At 33.2% G+C, this 22680-nt stretch overlaps 1 protein-coding gene across 22 annotated transcripts in view; it reads right to left on the reverse strand.

Annotated features, from left to right (window-relative positions):
• Window positions 1-22680, reverse strand: part of LOC127167882 (adhesion G protein-coupled receptor L3) — a 332296-nt gene that overhangs the window by 185078 nt on the left and 124538 nt on the right. For all 22 annotated transcript variants that reach the window (XM_051114254.1, XM_051114256.1, XM_051114250.1 and 19 more), the window contains exon 3: window positions 19021-19234. In XM_051114254.1, coding sequence (XP_050970211.1) covers window positions 19021-19234 — 214 coding nt within the window. The remainder of the gene's footprint in view (window positions 1-19020; window positions 19235-22680) is intronic.

Here is a 22680-nt window from a genome sequence, read left to right on the forward strand (position 1 = left end):
TTGAGGAAATTATTACAGAAATATATTCCTATTGCACAGAGGAATGTACTTCTCAAAAGGAATAATAACTACAACAATAATGCTATTTATTAAAACCTTTTTTAAAAGAATACCAAACAAGTTCACATGCATATTTTAATTAAAACTTATGCAGGCCTGCAGAACTATTTTCCAGAAAAGAAAGGAACAGTTTAAATTTAATTTGATTACATTTTAAAAGATAACATTTTTAAAGTTTTATGCATTCATTTGATCTTGATTATTTAAAAATAATTAAATCACAGAATCAAGAAAAACTAAAAGAAAACAATTTTTTAACCAAAATAAAACATTTAATATATATACTATTTCTGTAAAAAAAAAAAAACTGTAATAAATTATTACATTGTTAAAGTTTTATGAAATCAACCAATTGAACATTGTGGGTTATTAAAAAGTAATTAAAGCATTAAAATAAGATTTAGAAAAATCTGAAAGGAATTTTCAGGGAGGGGAACCTGAAAGGAAGGAGTATAAACCACTTCTAAACATTTTACAAGTACATTTTAAATCATTATGTTTTAATAATCTTTCATCATGTTTTTAAAGAAGTACACTTATTTTGGTTTAAATGCACTGAACTGCAACCTCATTATAAATGTGTAATAACTAAAAAAATATGTTAGTTTTCCATAAATGCTTTGTAGTACACTTTAAGTAAGTAACAAAAAATTGCACTTTAGTACTTACAACAGTACTTACGCATGTTGCATTTAATATAAATGTAACTTATAATTTAAATGCATTTAAAATGCAATTATTGTCAGAAAACATTGCATGTAGTTCACGCTTAAGCATATTCTTTATTTCTGTAATAAGTACTCTTAATAAACATGCTAAAGGCTACTTGTTCATGAGGGACAGCCAGGCAGGGATTTCAATCTGAAGGACAGATGGTTTCAGACAATGAGCGATTTCTTCTGTATAAGCCGAATAATGCAGGTATAAACATGTTTGCCAATCTTTCTTTGAGTGAAAACGTCTTTCTGGCCTCCATATTTATTTGCTAACTAGCCCTAAAAGGCGGTCACAGGGGCTTCTGATGCCTTTTATTCAGAGAGCTCTTTGATTAAATTAGACTCATGAATACAAATGGCGGCGTCAGAGCGTCCAGCGGCGAGCTATTGACAACCGTGGAGCACGAGGGACCCGTTCAAAGAGCGCAGCACACTTCCGCGCGCGCATCTCGCTCAAAGACATCAGAGATGGGCCGCGCTGGACACCGGCGTCACACAACGCCATATCACAACAGCTCACAGCTTGACCGAGATCTGAGCACCAGCCTGAGGAAACGAATGGTCATCGTCATCAGAACGGCAGCGAACTTAATGGCCGTAGCAAAACGGCTTTCCGACACAACTGCACAGAATGAGACCAGCACAATCCTTCAAAATGCTTGAAAGGAGCTATTTGGAGCGTGAAAAGCATTTCCTCTAAGTATGCAATGACTAAATTGCCCAGTTAGAGTGAAATATCAGAAACAGTGCAAGGCTGATTGTTCATAAGAACATGCATTAAAGGTTATGCAGACGAATGAACACAGCAAATAAGAAAGTCATAGTTGTCTCATGAGCTCTAATATAACATTATCATTATGCTGTCCTGATAAAGCCTACATGCTGTTATTGTGGAACTAGTGTGAAGGTTTTGTCAAAAAAATGTAACTGCTAGTAGAGCAATCAAGCTACATCCAATTAAATTGGCACAGTGTAACTGACTTTATCAACCATCTACAACACTAGAGCTCGACTGATCAACAGGTCAAAAATCCATACCGATAGTTTTCAGGTGTAGAAGTATTCATTGTTACTTTCAAAATGTCCTAATACATTTTGAAATTGTAAACCTGTATCTGTTCATTAATGCACTTTGAACTAATTATCAAGGTATAATTAATAGAGATTGACCGAGATATCTGTTTACCGCTATTTTTCCGATATTTAAGCATTTTACCATAATCGGATTTCGGGTTTTGTAATATCGATTCACCAATACACGTTTTGAGAATTACGGGCAGGATTGCCATTGCAGCACTGCGTCTGAGGGTCCTGTCCCAATAAAGATGTTGGTAATAAAAGCGCTGAATTTAATTCTTTCTCTCTTGTCTATATGCTCATCATTATTCTCGTGAAGTCCTTTTCATTTTGCTGTTCACTCACCTGGCTGAGGCTCAGAAAATCCTCCAGCACGGCCACCGCAAGTGACTTTTAACAAGATTTACTTGCTTAAAACACCCTAAAAACATTTATAATCATTATTTCGCTAATACACATCTAAATAAAAGTAGTTCTGTATAGTTCTGAGTAAATGCATAGATAAACTGCACTTTGTCAGAATCTAGAATGACAAAAACATTAGTTAATTCTGATATAACATACCAGTTGAGAAATGCAGTAAAATAGGATGTTTAGTTTGTTATATTCCAATATTTCAGAGAATATTATTTCAGTGAATTAACTTTATCCAGTGAATTACTCTTCACACTTTATATTAAACAGCTTATAAATCTACTAAAACAGTAGTTTAAAATGAAGTTTATATGACTCATGTTCTTTATTCATTTTCTCCATTTCAAAACATTAGACATTCTACATTTATTTTGCTTATTAGTGTTGCAGCTGATGCTTTTAATAAATAAAATGTTTTTATTGCCGCAGTATGAAGAAAGACTGCTAATTTTCAGCACTTTTTTTAAAGATGTCTGAAAGGAGGAAAAATCTAAGTGACGTGTGTTCTCACTTAGTTATTTATTTACTTTATAACAGTAAATAAATATAATTTCTGCATGTCGGTTATCGGGCACATAAACATGCAAATAATCGGTATTGATATCAGTTATAAAAAAAATCTATTCCATTACGCTGGATAACAATGAAACATTATTTCATCCCTATTTTGGCATTTTATTTTCACAAAAGTTATTTGAAACATTAAAGCAGACTTGCATTTAATATGCTTTCTGTGTATTTTAAATCACTTATGAAAATGTAATTTGATGTGGACACCAAAATGGGACGCTTCGTTCTTGACCCACACATGCAAATATTTTATAGTAGTTTTCCAGAATGTTTTACTTTTTTTTTCTACCCATGAATTCCAATGTTAAACATGATTGGAAAAAAAAATGCAGGCTGACGGCTTTAACAAAAGCATATACTGTCGAACAACAACCTCACAGCTCACGGTGGACCCATCTTTAAAAGTTATCATTAAAAATCAGTTCTTCTATGCAGAAAATGAATGGGATTTTTACTTCCAGAAAGACTACTGACTACTAAAGACTACTGCACTCAATACTCGTGAAAACACAGAACAACACCCTAGCAACCACCCAGAACAACTTAGTTACTACCCACAACCACTAAGAACATCTCAGCACCTTGTCTACATCCCTACAGATGTCAAATCTCTTCAGACTACTGAAGTATTCAGCCTAGCCAAACTATGTTAGACTTTGGTCTGTTCAATTGACTTTGTCAAGCAAACATTCAAAGCTTGTCCTGATTGATTACACTTAGTCTGATGTGAATAAATGGTTACTTGACCATTATGAATTTGGCAAACAGGTCTAAGTTTATTAACAGTAACAGTACTGACAGACCTCACAGTAAGACATGAACATGTGTTATTTCTATGACTCAAGTGTGTCTGCTATAGCGATCAGTGTAAACCACACAAAGTCTCCTGCGGTCTCTCCTGTGAAAAATACAACACCGGAAAACACAAACCTGAAGACTAAGAGAACGCCAACACTTTACAATACAACCCTGTTAGTCAGTGTTAGTTAATGCATCATCTTATGTTTTAACAGCAATGCATGTGTTACTAAATATCTTTTGTACCTTTCTAACTTTCTTCTATTATATTTATGCTATTGCCTGTAATTTGTTCAACTAACTAGCACATTAACTTGTTTGCATTAACTAGCGCATATAATACAATACATTTGTTACAGTATATATCAATCTTTGTTATGTTAATTAATATAATTACAACTGTTCATTGTTAGCGCCTGTCCAATAAAGAGACAATAAAGAGACATTATATTTGATCTTAACAATGTATTAGTGTATATTAAAAAAATATAACCAATATTAATTACAATTTTAGAAGTATTTTACATAGTTCAAGTTAAGTAGTGTAGTTTACTAATGTTAAACAAATAAAACCTTGTTGTAAAATGGGTAACACTTTATAATAAGTTTTCATTAGTTAATGCAACTTAAATTAACTAACACTAAGCAATTCATTGGTTAAGTGTTTACTAGTTTTTGCTCATGTTAAGGTTAAGTAATAAAAAAATATAGCTGTTCATTGTTAGTTCATGTTAATCCATTAAATAGTATTAACAGATACAACTTTTGATTTAAATCATGTAACAGTAAATGCTAAAATGAGCATGAACTAATATTAATAAATGCTTCAGATTTTTTTTTTTTTTTTTTTAATCAATTTTTATTTTTTTTATTTTAAGTTAAATCAACTTAAAAGTACAGGTAATTTTAACTCATTTTATTATAGTTAAAATAACTTGTATTTTTAAGTTGATTTAACTTAAAATAAAAAAAATTTTAAGGCAGCTACTGAAGTTTTTAAGCTGAAACTGATGAAAACTTTTTACAGTGTGGTAACTAGTAGAACCCTTCTCTAAAATAGGTACAACTTCACAAAAGCTCTCACTAGTTAGTTAAATAATTCACTTTGGGCAATTTATTGGTCAAGTATTTCTAAGTTTTTGTTAACGTTTAAATACAACAGTTCAAATGTTAGTTCAAGTTAGCAGATACAACTTCGGAACAACAAGTGGAAACTTACAGAGGAACACACTAACAGCTTACAGTAACACCACAGGACCAGCCAATCTCACAAGCCATCAATCCTCATCGACCAATGAAACGCTTCGACATCATCCAGCTGTTTCCTGTCAGCCTGCAGGAGGTTCAGCGCCGTACCAGTCGCATTCCATCCGCGTGAACGCGAACACTGTTTCAATAAATCACGTCAGCTTCACCAGAGTTAAATTCCTCCTGTGCCCCGCTGACCCGCAGCCATGATATAATCACAGCATCTCTGGAGAGACCAACGCAGAGAGATGAAGGACACGGGACGGAGGAGGAAGCGGACGCCCACTTCGTTCCACTGATGGGAGACACAAGCCACGGACGGGAAAATGTGGAGAACATCAAACACTATATTTCTTCTATATTTCAACTTCTGTATTTCGACTCCCACCAGCCAATTAGGAACATGGATAAAAGGCAGAGACAAAATCAAGAGAGAGAAAGATTGCATTAGTTATGATGACATGAAACATATGTCTTGATTGGACAGACTGTTAGATTGTGAACTGCAGACCAGCAACAGGCTGACTTCTAAAGTCTCTGTTCATGAACTTGTTTGCTATAATGATGATTATTACCTCTCCTCAGGGCTGGGCAATAATTTTGTATCATATTTATAACAATGATGAGCTCTATACATTTTTTACTCTATATGGCTTAATCAAACAGCAGACATGACAATAGCATTTCTGCATTTACTGTGTGTGAATGAATGGTGTGATTTCCACTATTACACACAAACTCATGTGAGGCTCATGGTGTTTTCAGCGTATACGTCTCAATAAATGAGACATGAGCACACAAACTTCATCATTTCAGCAGATTTACACTGTTTTATTGAAGAAAAAGAAAAAAAAATACTATTAGATACACACTGAAACTGAAAGTAAAACTGAAAGAACTTCCTGACAGCCCATCAAAATAAAAGTCCGGTTTAACTTGAAAAAAAATATGACAAAAATATATTACTATTGCATATTAAAATGTACTTAATCAATGTATAATAACAATATTATTATTTTTAAGGAGTATCATTCAACTAAAATTTTTCTTCTTGATTTTTTTTATTTATACAGTTGCATTGTGCAGCATTTTAATTGACTAGAAATAAAAACACACACACATATATACACACACACATATATATACACACACATATATATATATATATATATATATATATATATATATACACATACATATATATATATATACACACACACACACACACACATTTGTTTTTCTTTTCTGGTAACACTTTAGTTCAGAAACAAATTCTCAGGACTAACTAGTTGCTTATTACTAGGTGCTTATTGAATTAACTATGTTATTTCTCAGTTAACTTTAGTCAATGCATTAACTAACATTAACTAGCAATGAGCCATAATGAACATTTGTAAATGCATTAACTAAAGTTAACTAGCAAATATTTAACAAATGTACTGTTCAATATATTCTCATCAAATATTGATGTATGTAATTTATTGCCAATATTCGATTAATTAATCAGTGTACCATGTTAAACTTTTAAATTAATTGACACATATATCTCTGCAACCACACACACTTAAGACGAGTGATCAACAAACTGTTCATGTGTAGCGCTGTTCCTACATGTACAGTAATTAGATGAGAAATTATTAGAGTAATTAGTAATTAACTTAAAATAACTAGAGCGAGTTAGACTAAAATAAATGAATGATAGATGAAAAGAGGGATAGTTTGTAATGAGGCCTATAGTCTGAGCAGAACTACAGTCACAGTTTGGAGTCTGATGAAATATTGCTGTAATTGGAAAACCATGCCTAGACTCATTTGAGCATGTATGTGCGTGTGTGTGTGCGCACACACATGTGTGTGTTTGTGTGTTTTGCTCTGATTCTGTCCATCTGACTTCAGCATTTCACTTATTCTCTTACTGTTCACCTTTTGTTGCATCACATTATTAAAGTCAACCTGAATTGCCATTCACAAACTGTTTTACTTTCATAATGTCACACACGTCCCAGATGGTTTGTTCAACAAAAAAGTAGGGCGAGACTTGATTTCATTAATCATCAGTAATGAAGAAAGTGGGTGTTACACTACAGTTCAAACATTTGGGGTCAGTAAGATTTTTTTTTTTTTTTTTGTTTTGTTTAAGTCTCTTCTGGTTACTAAGCCTGCATTTATTTGACCAAAAATACAGTAAACATTAATACTGTGAAATATTATTACAATGAACTATTTTCTGTGTGAATACACTGCCGCTTAAAAGATTTGGATCAGTAAGATTTTTAATGGTTTTTAAAGACGTTTCTTGTGCTCATCAAGGTTGCATTTATTTGATCAAAAATACAAAAAAAAACAGTAATATTGCTAAATGTTATTATAATATAAAATAATTATTTTTATTTGAATATACTTTAAAATATAATTTATTCCTGTGATCAAAGCTTAATTTTCATCAGCTGTTACTCCAAGTAAGTGTCACATGATCCTTTAGAAATCATTCTAATATGATAAATCATTATCAGTGTTGAAAACAGTTGTGCTGCTTAATAATTTTTGAAACCTGTGATACTAAAAAAAGAACAGCATTTACTTAAAATTGAAAGGTTTTCTAACAATATACACTACTGTTCAAACGTTTGGCGTCAGTAAATTTGTATTCTTCCTTTTTTTTGAAAGAAATAAATACTTTTATTCACCAATGTTGTGTTAAATTAATAAAAAGTGATAGCATAGATTTATATTGTTAGAAAAGATTTTGAATAAATGCTGTTCTTTTTAAACTTGTTATTTATCACAGAATCCTAAAAAAAAAGAATCACAGGTTCCAAAAAAATATATTTGGCAGAACAACACTGTTAATTTTCCAACATTGATCATTGTAATAATAAATCAGATTATTAGAATGATTTCTGAAGGATCATGTGACACTTAAGACTGGAGTAACAGCTGATGAAAATTCAGCTTTGCATCACAGGAATAAATTATATTTTTAAGTATATAAAAATAAAAACCATTATTTTATATTGTAATAAGATTTTGCAATATTACAGTTTTTTTTCTGTATTTTTTATCAAATAATTGCAGCTTTGATGAGCATAAGAGACTTCTTAAAAAACTTTTGAGCGGCACTGTATATAGTTAAATGTTTTTTTTTGTTTGTTTGTTTTTTCTGTGATCAAAGCTGAATTTTCAGCATCACTGTCACATGATCCTTCAGAAATCATTCTAATATGCTGATTTTCTGCTTAAGAAACATTTCTAATTATTATTAACGTTGAAAACAGTTGTGCTGGCCAATATTTTTGGAGAAACTGTGCTACATTTTATTTTGCAGGATTCATAGATGAATAGAAAGTTCAAAAGAACAGCATTTATTTGAAACAGAAATCTTCTGTAACATTATAAATGTCTTTACTGTCACTTTTAATCAATTTAATGCATCCTTGATGAATAAAAGTATTTATTTCTTTCAAAAATTAAAAATAAAAAATCTGACGCTCAAACTTTTGACCGGTAGTTTGTACCACAATGGAGCCTGAATGCATAGGAGTTTGTATAAATCATAGCTAATCATAAGCAGATATTTTGCTAATGATCATCTAAGTGAAATCAGTGAATAGGTAATCACAAACGAAGGTCATTTTCAAGAAATTCATTTGATCTTTGAAATAGCTTGCACCGAACTGTTCACAATAAAACCGGGAACATTTGAAGTCCCCATAACATTAACTGAAATTAAAGTTTTTGTGGTATTTTCTGTCGATTTTCTATCACTGATGAGCAGAAGAGATACTGTAACAAATTACAAGCCTCCCAAACGACATTCATAAGCATTTCTACAAATCAAGCCACTGTGACTTTAAGACAGTAAAAAGTCCATTTTGATTTCATGTTGACAGAACAACTCAGTAACACTGAACGAGAGAATGAGATCGCTATGTGTGCATATAACGCATAAAAGCATGCGATAGAGATGCAGTTTGCTTTCAAATGCTCGCACTGGATGACATTAGCGAAACACAGTTACACAGAGAGAAAATCAATTTTGATGAGAAGCCTCTCCATCGGTATAAAGCAGTTTTACCACCTTTGAGAGCATTCCATGTACTCCGATGGTGTGTTTATATGGAGAGTTCTTGACTGAAAGCACTTTGTGCTGCATATGATGAATGACAGCATGCGTTATTTCCCACTGAATAATTTTTCACTAGGAAATATGTTACATTATAGAAATTAAATGCGCTGTGAATGTCGATTCGTGTTGTCATTAACCTGCCGTAGGTGTTAACGTGTGCAACTGAATGTTAATTTCAAGATATTTCTGCAAAAAGAAGGTCCGGGCTTTAATGCTTACAGACGTGTCTGCATATCAGTAATAATGACAGAAGCTTTAATGCATGCTTAGTGCAATGGGGTCAGGAAGATTTTTTAATGCTTTTGAAAGAAGTCTCTGTTCAATAAAGCTGCATTCATTTGATTAAATATACAGTAAAAACAGTAATATGGTGAAATATTTTTGCAGTTTAAAATAGCTGTTTTCTATGTGAATACTGTGTGCTAAAAAGTAATTTATTGCTGTGATTAAAGCTGAATCTTCTGCATTGCTGCTCGAGTCTGCAGTGACACATGATTAGTCAGAAATCATTCTAATTAATATGAAATCATTTAAAATAAATATAAAAAATATTTTTTGTAACATTATAAACTTTTTTAATTGTCATATTTTTATCCATTTAATGCATCCTTGCTGAATAGAACAACCAATCTATGAGTAAAATAAAGCTCAAAATATAGCCATTTTAATTTACCAGAATCTTTTCAAAAGTCTTTATAGTAAGATTTTACATGCATTTATCAAAAGTCATCAAAATAGCAATTCCATTCACGAATTTCAGCTGTTTCATCAAAACAGGCCATGCACTACATTATTGGCCTCCGGCAGTCATGTTAAATTCAAACTTCAACATGTTTTTAATGATTATTGACAAAGACCCTCCACACTATGTGCATGCCAAATCTACTACAGATCTGGCACAACGAAACTAGTCTGAGGAGATTTTACAAAAACAAACAAACACATACAGATCCAATATGGTGGAAAAATTTCCCAGGCAAAGGGATGAGGGCAGGAATCTGGCTTTTCTTGAAGCCCTAATAATCCTGACAAAAACAACAGGGTTTCTAGTACTCTGTGCCTAGACCTCTAAAAAAGAAGAAAAACTATAGGAAAAAAAGCTTTTACAGGCACTTGGGATAAAATAAAGATACGGGCCGTGTGTGTGTGTATGTATGTTCGGGGGGAACAGGGCTTAAACTCCAGAGGTAATCACACAGCAATCGAGTGCTTTTATTGCTGTAGTGATTTGTTTATTCTGTGTACAGATAAAACTCCACTCAACCTCTGTGTGCGTGTGTGTGTGTGTGTGTGTGTGTATATACTCTCTTTCCGTCCTGTAGGATAATGAAGACAACACAGATACTCAATCCAGAAAGTCTAATACAGCTTCCACTGCACTTTCTGAGCTATTTTTGAAGCAGCAACTTCATAACCAGTAGAATTGGACATTGTCTGAATTTTTCGATTCTGATTCTGATTCTACTTATTAACTCCCAGTTTCGATTCCATGTGGAACAAAAAAAAAAAAAAAAAACGTTTCCAGTAAAACATTCAGATTAGAGATGCTCATTTTAACCAGTTAACTGTAATTTTGAATGAGTAATACAATCAGTTAAACATTTAAAAAGTCTTTTTTTCAGTAATTCATTACAATATTTTAAAACGTTTGCTGGATGGTTAAAATAAAATAGCATTTTTGGGAGAACTAAAAAGATTAAGTAGTGTGATTTTTTTTATATGTTTGGCTGACTGTATTTTATTATGATAATGAAAAGGCTGCATTGTCAAGTGGAAATGACTCCTAGTCATACAGATAATCAAAACTGTAAACGGTTTGCTTTTTTTTGTACATTCACAATAAAAACAAATCTTTGTGTTTTTGTAAAATAAAGAATAATACGATGCCGCTTTCAGACGTCTTTCTTTCATGCAGCACAAAAATGAACCAAAACTCTGCATACTAGCTACTTGTTTCACAGTTTTTTTGTTTGTTTGTTAATTAAGTAAAAATATTTATCATATATGCCTATTCATTCATTTTATATAGCCTAGATTTAGGTTTTTCTCCGTTCGCAGAAGCGATGATGTGTCCATGTGAATCCTCATGTACTGTTGAAAAACTAATCCGTAGAAAATAAATTTCGGTATTTTTAACGGGTCGCAGACACTTATTTTTTCTAAAATAATTAGATTTGAATTTAAAATAATCTTGTCAGTTAACGAGCATCAGCTGTCGGTTAGGAAAAATAACCAACATGAACATTCCTAATTCAGATACCAAACATTTTTATTCTATGTCTCTTTTTGCAACACATTTATTTGCAGCTGAATACCACAAACAAAAATCAGCAGGCTATAAAAAGACTCATTTAAGAGCTTTCTGTGTGCAAAATAGAGCTGCACAATTCTGGAAATTAAGAAACACTTTTTTTTTTTAATAGGTCATGGTCTCTCTTGATTCCTAAAAAAAAAAAAAAAAAACACAACTAAACAAAATAACACTCTCACTCATAAATAATGATTGAACAAATCTCTTGAATGATTTGTTAAAAAATTCATTTTTAACAGTCACTTGTTGCCACCTACTGGTGTAACTGATACTTCATTTCAAGCGTCAAGTTACTTTCAAAAGGTGATTTAATGTATTTGATTCTACCAGAATCAATAGGATGATTCGGGAATTTTTTTACAATATGTATCTAATTGCAGAATTGTTTCAATTTCCAACCATATAACCAGAAATAGCTCCACTTGCAATGCAATTGTAAGTCTCTTACAGCAAAAGCAGCCAATAATATATTATTCTTCTAAAACAGGTCCTAACCAGGAGTGATTTGCGTAAAATGTTGTGCATGCAACATAAGGTATGGATGGATAAACAGTTATGAGGAGGGTTTTTGACCAACAAGATTTTAAGCTACACTGTTTGCAAATGATGCAACGCTTCAGCAACAACATTTAGTCTATTTTTGGATAATTTCTTTAAAATCCTATTTAATAGTATCTAAAAACACAAGACTTCTGTTGTTGTGTGTTTTTGAGCATAAGATTTAATGCTGTTTGTTGGTATTTGAGGACATTTATTGAATTGTTCTTCTTCACAGCACACAAACCATTGAATTTCAGGAGTTTTGTGTGAAAATCCTGTTTGAGATTGTACAAGCATATAAAAGTCACGCTTCGGCCTCTCAGGTTTGTGTGAATGTTTGCAAAAGTCACGTCCATATCGGCACAGGTGAACACAGCGAGGGATTTAGAGGATGAAGGGAGATGTATTTGTAATCTAAATCTGTGTGTTTCCCTCCTAGCCGCTTTCCTTTCAAATAAAAAGACAAAGAACATAAGCATTCAATGATGCAGAGAAATCATTCTCTGACTCATTTTGACCCCATGAAATAAAAACAAGAGTTTTGTGACTGTCAGATCACGTCAGCTAAAGTCGTCTATCTGGTAACGTACTCCTAAAACGTTGACAAATGTAACCGTCAGATGCTCTACAGATTTAAAATGTACAGGTTTTCTCTTCTGGAAACACAAATTAGTCATTGATAATGTTTAAAAGAATATACTTAAGTGTGAAAATAATGTAATTTTTTTGGACACTTAAATGCATGTTCATTGCAATTAAATGAAAACGCATTATAATTTATAATCAGCTAAACTTCAGAGTGCTCTTTGACACACTTAAGTAGGACTTAAATTACATTTAATATGCAATTTCATTAAAATTACTTCTGTTGTCTTTGAAATATGGTTAAAGTACTGTTGAATGTACCGACAAGCATTTATGATAAACTAAAATATACTTTGTCATTTCTATTGAAACGTGTTTAAATATATTTGTAATTACTTATTTGTCTCTCTCACTTAAGTGGCCTTTTATTACTTAAATATTACATTCAAGTACAGTTTAAAAAAATAACTTCAGATTTGAAGTACACATTAAATATGAGTGCACATCTTTTCCACAAGGGGCAGCAAATTACGGTTCATAATTGTGATGTACACAAAACGCTGCTGGCCAATTCAGTAGTAAATGGTTACAGGAAAGAAACCTGTGGTTGTCATTCATGAGGCTTTTAAACATATGTCAGAATATCTGCACATCTGGATCCTCACAGACGGTGACAGATCGTCGTGTTTGTTGAGATCAGGTGAATGAAGTGTGTTCAAAGGCAAGTACCTTGTCAAGTACCTGACACCTCAAGCATGTCTGTGAGAGAGAGAGAGAGATGATCTAAGGCTTATTTAAGGTCTGTAATAGTGTTTCCTGATGCGCACAGATTGAGGAACCGAACACAGGTGTCCATGTCCGTATCGCTGCTAAAGCTGAAGAAACATCACTTCTCTAAGCATCTAGTCTTTCTCCATTTCTCCATACATGTACACCACTGCGTTTTCTTTTTAAAAGCCTATTATAGCCTAACTGTGCAATTATATTGGTTAGTATAGCAACGTATGACTTGCAATAAATTGTGCGTCACCCTTTTATAAAAGCTAAACCATAAAAAATGTTACTTGAACTAAATAAACTTTACTGAAATAACTGAGATGAACTGAAATTAAGTAATATATATATATTAAAAAAACCTTAAACTTATTTTTATTTCAGCTAATTGTCAAGGCAGCACTTCTCATTTTCATTTAGTTTAACCTGATATACAAAGACAGCTACAACTGAAATAAAACTTAATACAAACTATATAGACATACTGCATGTAAAAAGGCAAAAACAGACCAAAATTACTAAAATTTTAACTAACATTAAAATGAAAACATAAAATATACAAATGCAATAAATAAAACTATGCTACAATGACACTGATCAGAACAGATCAACAATCCATTTTCGGCTCATTACCCAACAGCTGAAAACTACTGACCAGTTTCGAGAAGGAAAATCTTACCAAAATATGACAGAACTATTTCTTTAAAAATGACATTTTTTGGTTTCCACTGTTCTTAGATGGAAATCTGTTTTTCTTAAATTTAACAATGCCTTTATTTCATAAGTGAAGGCCTCATAATGACTGATGCTATTCACTGCAGCATACAATACACACACACACACACACGCTGTTTCTAAGCTGTCAAAAATCACTCAATGATATCTCACACACCTGCGTATAATTCTATCGGCCTGTCAGAGTTTCTCGGCAAACTGTGTTTTATGTGATGCTGTGCATGAAATATTTCAGCTTCTTTAGCTGCATCTGTGCTCACAGAGCATTAAATAAAATATATATATATTAAAGATATATGTATGTTTATTTATTTTAAGGCTCTAAAAAAGGGTCTTTTTATTTTATTTTTAAATGGCTATTGCCTCTGGATATGAGCTGTGTGTGTTCACGAGATGAAGCCGCACCAGCGAGCAGACAGGTGGCTTGCGGCCCGGAAAAAGCAGATCTATTCCCACAAGGACTGAATTCCACACAACGAAGAGTAGCGCTTCCGAATTGAGCTATCAGATTACTCGAGCAAGAGCCATGTGCGTTCAGATCCCAAGGACCTCTGCCAGTCGCAGAGCACACAACCACAGACAAAGAGAAAATAATATGACACAGATGTGGGTAGAAGTGAATCTTATTTGCTAATTTTTAAATTCCAGTGGAAGGTAACGCTGCCCCCAGAATGCGGTTTCTTACATAAACCCTGGAAAATCTGATCTTAAGCGCTTGACAATAAACAGACAAACAGAGAGACAGAAGCAGCACAATAAAAAATACCAGACTTGACATGTGAGTATGTCTGGTCTGAGATACATGCGTCGTCAGCTGCTGCATTTTTCAACAATTCAATTCAGTTTTATATCATGAAAGCAACAGCAGAAAAAATAAAAAGCAATAAAATAAACTGCATGGCAAAATTTAGAAATACTGCATGACAATTGATAACTGCAAAAGCAATAGCATAAAATATAGAAAACAAAATATATTGCATGACAAATTTTTGAATTGAAAAAGCACTAACAGAAAATATAGAAAAACAATAAAAAAATATATGACAAAATTTTGAATTGCGAAAGCAATAATGTAAAATACAGAACAATATATATATATATATATATATATATATATATATATATTATACAGTATATATTTCTAAACTGGTAGAAATTCTAGTTGTGTTAGAAATCAATCAATCAATCAAATCAATCTGCTTTTTCCGTTTTGTTTTGTGTGTTGTTGTTTTTTTTTGTTTTGTTTTTTGACAATACCTTTACAATAATACCCCAAGTATAATTATATATTTAAGTATATTTTAAGAAAACTTTCAGAGGCGTTTTACTGATTACTCTTCATTTTTAAGGTATTCACATAGTTGAAATGAAAGTATGATAGATTTTATAAGTGTGCCCTCTCTCTTTCTTTGTTTGGATTTTCCTCTTGTCTTCTGTCTAATAGGCTTAAAGGGTAAGTGGAATGGAAGCGTTTGAGTTTGTTGCGTCTCTGGAGAAGAGATTTGCCTCCTCTCATCTCTGCACATGTTAATGAGGCTGGAGCACAGAAGAACAGCTCATGCTATAGGATTCCCCTCAACAACTCAGCACGCACTTCACTGAGGCTGGGTTGACAATTTCAATTCTTGGATTTTAATAGGCAGTAAGCTTTGTGATTTGTTACTCTTTAGCACTCTACTCTACAAAAGAAATTCTACCGAAATTCTGTGATACATTCACCTTAAATACATACTATACTAAAATTCTACAGTATACTCTAAAATTATACATAACCTATTCTACTGAACCTCTACATGACACTTTCTACTAAAACTCTGTGATACATTCTACTGAAACTCTACGTAGGGTTGGGTATCGTCAGAATATTATCAATTCTGATTTAGATTCTGCTTATCGATTTCCGATTCTTTTTGATTCCAATGTGAATTATTCTGTTTCTTTTTTTGCTAAACATTTAGTTGCAGCTGAATACCATGAATAAAAATCAACAGGCTACATAAAAACAAGATTCACTTAAGAACTGTTTGCAAAATAGATCTGCGTGATTCTGGATAAATTGGATTGTTGTGTTTGTTTTTTTTTTTTTTTTTTTGTTGTTGTTGTTGTTTTTTTTAAATGGAAGTTGTGCTTCTTCTATGATTCTGAAGAAAAAAAAACATCAGACAACTAAACAAAATCACATGTAGGTCTAATTTACAAGTAAATGATTCACTCAAGATTTACTTGGTTCATTACTGGATGAATCAGTGTTTTTGAATGAATGATCAAAGCCAAATATATATATATATTTTTAACAGCCCCCTTTCACCATCTACTGGCATAACAATGTAATCGATAAATCTTTAACATTACTTGGAATGTCAAATTAACTTTCAAAAGGTTGATTTACTCTATTTTGATCTCTACCGTACATATCAGAGTTTATATCCAGACTAATAACTTTTATTAACGGAAGAAAGGTTGAGGAATCAAACAGATGAATCATTGTAATTTAGGAACAGAATCACATTGGTATTTGAATCGTGTTTGTGATCTTTAACGATCTATTAAATTAAATTCATATTGGTGGTAACACATCTATTGCAATATGTTTAGCTTATACTTTGGAGCACTATGCGCTTAGATTAGCGAGCACGGTCCTGGTAGATCACTAGGTCGGGTCATCACAGATGAAAAAAAAAAGGAAGAAAAAAAAAAAGAACTGCATATAGGAATTGATAGGCGGAATCGAAATTTTTATTTCACAAGAAGTATCCAATTCCTGACCTGATTTTCGATACCCATCCCTTACTCTACGTGACAATTCTATTGAAACACAACATGCCATATTCTACTGAAACTTTACATGACACATTCTACTGAATCTCTGCATGACACTCTACTGAAACTCTGACATTCTACTGAAATGCAAAATGTCATATTCCACTGAAGCTTTACATGACACATTCTACTGAATCTCTGCATGACACTCTACTGAAACTCTGACATTCTACTGAAATGCAAAATGTCATATTCCACTGAAACTTTACATGACACATTCTACTGAAACTCTACGTGACAGTCTACTGAAATTTTGTCATATTCTACTGAAACACTACATGACACATTCTACTGAAAATCTACTTGACATTCTACTCAAGCTCTACATGACATATTCTACAGAATCTCTGCATGACATTCTACTGAAACACTAGGACACAATCCACTGAAACTCTGCATGCCACATTGTATTGGAACTTCACGTGACATTATACTGACTCTGACATTCTATTGAAATGCATTCTACTGAATCTCTGCATGACATTCTACTAAAACTCTATGTGACAGTCTACTGGAACTCTATGTGATACATTCTACTAAAATTCTATGTAACATTCTACTGAAACTCTGTGACATTCTATTGAAACTCTACATGACACATTCTGCTGAAATGCTATGTAAAATTCTACTGAAACGCTACATGTCATATTCTACTGAAACTCTACATGACACATTCTACTAAAATTCTATGTAACATTCTACTGAAACTCTGCATGACACACTTTACTTGACACTTTATACTGAAACTCTACATTACACATTCTACTGAAACTCTACAACACTGTACTAAAATCGTCCATGATACTCTCCAAACTATGTAACTCTAATGAACCTCTACAACATTACTGAAACTCCATGGCACCCTAATCAAACTGTACAACATCCATTCCAACTCTATCAGACCCTCTACTGAAATCTTTTCTGTTCAAATCCCCCACACTTAACGTGATTATGTGTGCGAGGTTAGAGGTTTGCTGTAGAGAATAATGTCATTGTTCTGCACTAGATGGGCACAGTTACTGTTTGTTATCATGCTGTGTTACTGAGCAGCTGCTTTAATTTATTTCAGCAACAGAATGGAGAATACACACAGGAACAATTACAGACACACTACGCTCTGATCTCAGTCTGTCTGACTCTTCCACTCCGCGGAGGTGTGATGAGTGTCAGGCTGCATGAAATGCTGAGGAAAATGATAGGGAGGGCCGGGAAAACAGCAGCCAGAAGAGAAAGCAGCACAGCAGGCTTTAATAAGCCAAATCTGCATCAGTGTATCACACACACAGCATGCGGTGCAGCGGCAGCTAATCCAAAGGTTGCTGGTTCAAACCCCTGAAGGCTTGATTCATGGACCCAAAGATTGCTAAGGTATCCTATACCTTATTACCTACATCACTGTGCTCTTAAGTGAGCACTTAAACCCAGACTGCTCCAGGAGGATGTTCCCTGTCGTAATTGTACTTTGATACGTTGCTGGGTAAGAAAGTGCAAGCTAGATAAGTAGCATACAGAAACAGAAAGCCTTAATTCAAACATACAAGGTACAAAAAAATTTGACACACACTCTACGGAAATACAAACGCGCTTCCAGCTATGCAAGCTTGATTTCATGCACACAGAATAAATTTGCACAGCACACTTCTAAAATTTGACACAACCTGCACTTTCAAAACCCTACACAGCATAAAACTCATCAGTGTTTTTTTGGATTTACACTACCAGTCAAAGGTATGAAATAATTAATATGTTTAATGTTTTTTTTTTTTTTTTTTAAAAAAAGTCTCTTAAAATCACCAGGGGCTGCAATTATTTGATCAAAACTCCCACAAAAAATGTTATAATATTATGGCATTTTAAAATAGCTGTCTTCTATATGAATATATTGTAAAATGTAATTTATCGCTGCGATCAAAGATACATTTTCAGCATCATTGCTCCAGTCTTCAGTGTCACATGATCCTTCAGAAATCATTCTAATATGCTGATTTGCTGCTCAATAAACATTTCTGATTTTTTTTTTTTTTTTTTTTTTTGGATATACATGACCATGAAAAAAAAAAAATCAATAAACCAATATTTTAGTAATTCTTTTAGTAACAATCTTTCACAATATTGTTGTTGTTTTTTTTTTTGGCATTTTTGATAAAATAAGTACAGGTTAGCATAAAAACATTAAAAATCAAAGCTATTACAAACTTTTGACTGGTTGTGTAAGTTTCTGGCTAAATTATGTTTGTGCATCTCACCTCTGGCTCATGATCTTGTACGCATCAGGTAAATAACAGCGTGTGTTCTCCATCTGAGCGGGGTCGGCGTCGCAGATTTTGTCATCCGTTCGGCCGTAATTTGCACTCTCGATCATGATGACGTCTGTCCCGGGGCAGCGCAGCTCGATCGGGTAACTTTCACAGGACAGCTCCCGCCGAACAACTGCCATGGGCACCGGTGCACGACTGAATGCTGAAAATCAGAGAAGAGACAATCAGTAAAATAAAACCTACATGCTCTTAAACCTCAGAACTGAACAAATATAAAGAGAGAAAACTTTTGCACCAGCCAAGAGGAATTTATTGATGAGGCACGTTCTATAATAAACCTCATTTAAAGTGAATAAGACGCATCATATTCTTGTGTGGAAACCCCGCGTGGCACAACAGTTCAGTGACTTCGGCCTTAAGTCTTTTCAGATAATTCTGGATGAAGTACCAGAACACACATAACAGGATCTAAGATCATTTCTCTGCTGTAAATCTGTCCAGATCAGAGCGTTTAGTCCCGGCTGATGGACTAAAGCTCAGCTTGTGTTCAGCTCAAGCCCACGGCTTTAGCTTAGGGGACAGTAAAACCTTGGTTCTGTGGTCACTGAAGTATTTCTGTGTGGATTTGCTGTCATGATGGAAGAGCTGAGAGTCTCCTGGCACAGACAGCAACGTTTTGATTTTAAGTCTCAAGGCATTTGATGGATCCCACAGGCATGTCTGATATTGCCTGAATGTAAGTGAGAAAACCACCATATGCGGTCAAATAAAAGTGTGTGTATGTCTGTGTATTTACAATTCACTAGCATGAATCAGAATAGATTGAAAGAGAAAGCAAGCAATCAAAGACTTTGTGGACAAGAGGTGCATGAATATGTGCAAGAGGGTACTGAGTTATATGTATGAGCAATTCACTTCAATATGTGAGGCATAGACACTGAGAGAACGACTAGTTTAATAAAAAGTTTAATTCATGCTCATTTGATGTCAGTGTTTGCATCTGTTATTGCAAAAGAAAGGCTGTCAGATTTTGGGAATATATTAGTCTTTTTGAATGAGAATTTAAAATTTGTCTTAATCTAAATATAAAAACACCTTCTGTATTATGAAATACATGTTAAATGTATATGTAATGCATAAATTTAAATATGTTTAATGTCCATTGAATTTTTATTTCATTCTAAGTTAACTAGCTGTAATCTTTTCAATAAATATTTAATCTCTCTAATTCAAGAAATTCGATCAACAATAAGTTTTTATAAAAAAAAAAATAATAAAAAATCTTTCATCAGTAAAAGAATTTTTAAATCAGTAACACCTGGATATTTTGTGAGCAAATGCTGGTTTGTTGTTATTTCTCTTAAATCTCTCTTGAACTTGAATTTCTCTTGAACATCTGTTGCCAATTTTTCCCTTATAATAACTTGGAAAAAGAGAAGTGAATACTTGAGCTTGACGAATGTAGAAAAATACCACAATCTGTGTAAAAGTAGAGAAAATTTAATTTTCTTCTTTGGAAGAATTATATTTTTATCATTTTAATGTATATATTTTTAATTTTAAGGAGTTTTTTTTTGTGTGTGTGTGTGTGTGTGTTAAAAGGGTTGCACATAAAATGTGATATCATATTATATTACATGGTGGTCACTAAACTAAACTAAACTAAACTAAACTAAAATAAAAATATTCACATTTTGAAGGATTTCTGAGCCTCTTTAATTATAATTAAATATTACACACCTGTATGTGACATTATTTAAAGAAAAAAATATATATACACACACATAAAAAAACGGTTATTATTAAATTTCTAAAAAAAATGATAATAATAATAATTTAAACCACAGTGAATAAAATATCCGGTAAACAGATTGCCATGATTATGATTTAAGTGCTTGACTTTAATCTTTAGACTTGCGACATTGGACTTTTAATACTACGCTAAGTTTACATTAGATAATAACTTATCAAAGCTAAATAAATAAATAAATAAAGAGTAAGCTATCATATCTCAAAAAAAAAAAAAAGAGGTAATTTGTAATTACTCTAATAAAACTTTAAAGATATCTATATTTGGAAATAAGCCAGACTATGGGTCTAGATACAAAAAGCAGTTAAAAACCAGGCTGTCAAAACCTGATCTCCAGAGTAAAAGTCCTGACACGCAGATCCAGCACTCGCTGCCCACTGCGCGCCATTGCTTTTGATTTTAATTGGCTTCCAGCTTCCGTACAGCACCTTTTGTGTGAATGTGTTTAAGCGGAGTGAGGCTGAGACTGTTCTCACACTCGCATGAACAAACACTCGCCCGCCGAGAACAGATCATTAACCACGAGACGGGACGCAGCGGAGCTCACACACACACAACCTATCCTGTTTACTGTCACTTCATAACACACTTACAGCTGACAGACAGACAGACAAAAAGAGACAGGGTTCAATCTGATGATAAAACAGACAAAAGAAATGACAGACTTACACTGAAGAAGGGACTCGAGTCATATCTAGAAATATGAGATTAAACCACCCAAAATCCACTAGCAATTACCAAGGCATCACTCTTATTTTCCCCCAAAATTAAAAAAATCATTTATTTAATGCTGTGTCTTTAATTTATTGCTCATGGAGTACATTTTAAATTGTTTGCATTACTTGTTTACGCCATTATAGTTCCTTTTTTTAATCTTTTTTTTTTTTTCAATTATAAATAATTAATAAATAAATAAATAAAAATGTATCTTCTTTGAATGGTAGCGTACCATGGTTACCACAAAAATATCAAGCAAAAAAATGCTCAAATGCTCAAAAAAATACTAAATTACAAAACAGCTATTAAAAATAGCTATAGAATATTACTAGTTTTACTGTCTCTTTTTTATAAAATAAATGCAGCCTTGGTGAGAATAAGACATATTTCTTTAAAAAAATATATTAAAAATCATAACTATTACCAACTTTTGCATATACTGTATATAATAACTTATGTGCCATGTAAAGATGTGCATGTGTGTGTTTTAGGTCTGTAGGGTCATTATAAACCAAAGCTTTTCTCTTCTCTTCCTCACCCTGACACCTGGCCAGCTCTGACATTTAAAAGTCATCATTAACATCAAAACACAAGCCAGGGGGCCCAAAACACACACACACACACATTCCATGGGGCCTGGCCAGCCTAATCTCACAAAAGAGAGAAAATCTGCCTAAACACACAGGTCAGAAACATCAGGGTGACGGATTAGCCATGCTGAGCTTGTGTGTGTGTGTGTGTGTGTGTGTTGACAGATGGTCTTCAGCAGTCTGATAACACTGTCTGAAGAGTCTCTCTGCATTGTTACATGATTCATGAGTCACAGACAAAGACAATGAAGCTTTTACCTTTTTACCTTCAGAAAAGAGCACATGAAGCTCAACCTGACATAACACAAAAGCCTCACGCACACCCTTCCTTTTTAACGTTACACTCTCATTGTTACGTTCAATTTAGGCTTAGAATAAGAGTATATCATATAGCTCCACATAAAAAAAACAATACAGTCTTATACTGTATTCAAATTATTTTACAACACTGAGGTACACGCTAGCCGCGTCCGTTCATTAGCCGTTATATGTTATGTAAATAACTAGAAGAACAACAAAAACAACTGTTTA

The sequence above is a fragment of the Labeo rohita genome, chromosome 7 (genome assembly GCF_022985175.1).
Source record: "Labeo rohita strain BAU-BD-2019 chromosome 7, IGBB_LRoh.1.0, whole genome shotgun sequence".
Taxonomy (NCBI): domain Eukaryota; kingdom Metazoa; phylum Chordata; class Actinopteri; order Cypriniformes; family Cyprinidae; genus Labeo; species Labeo rohita.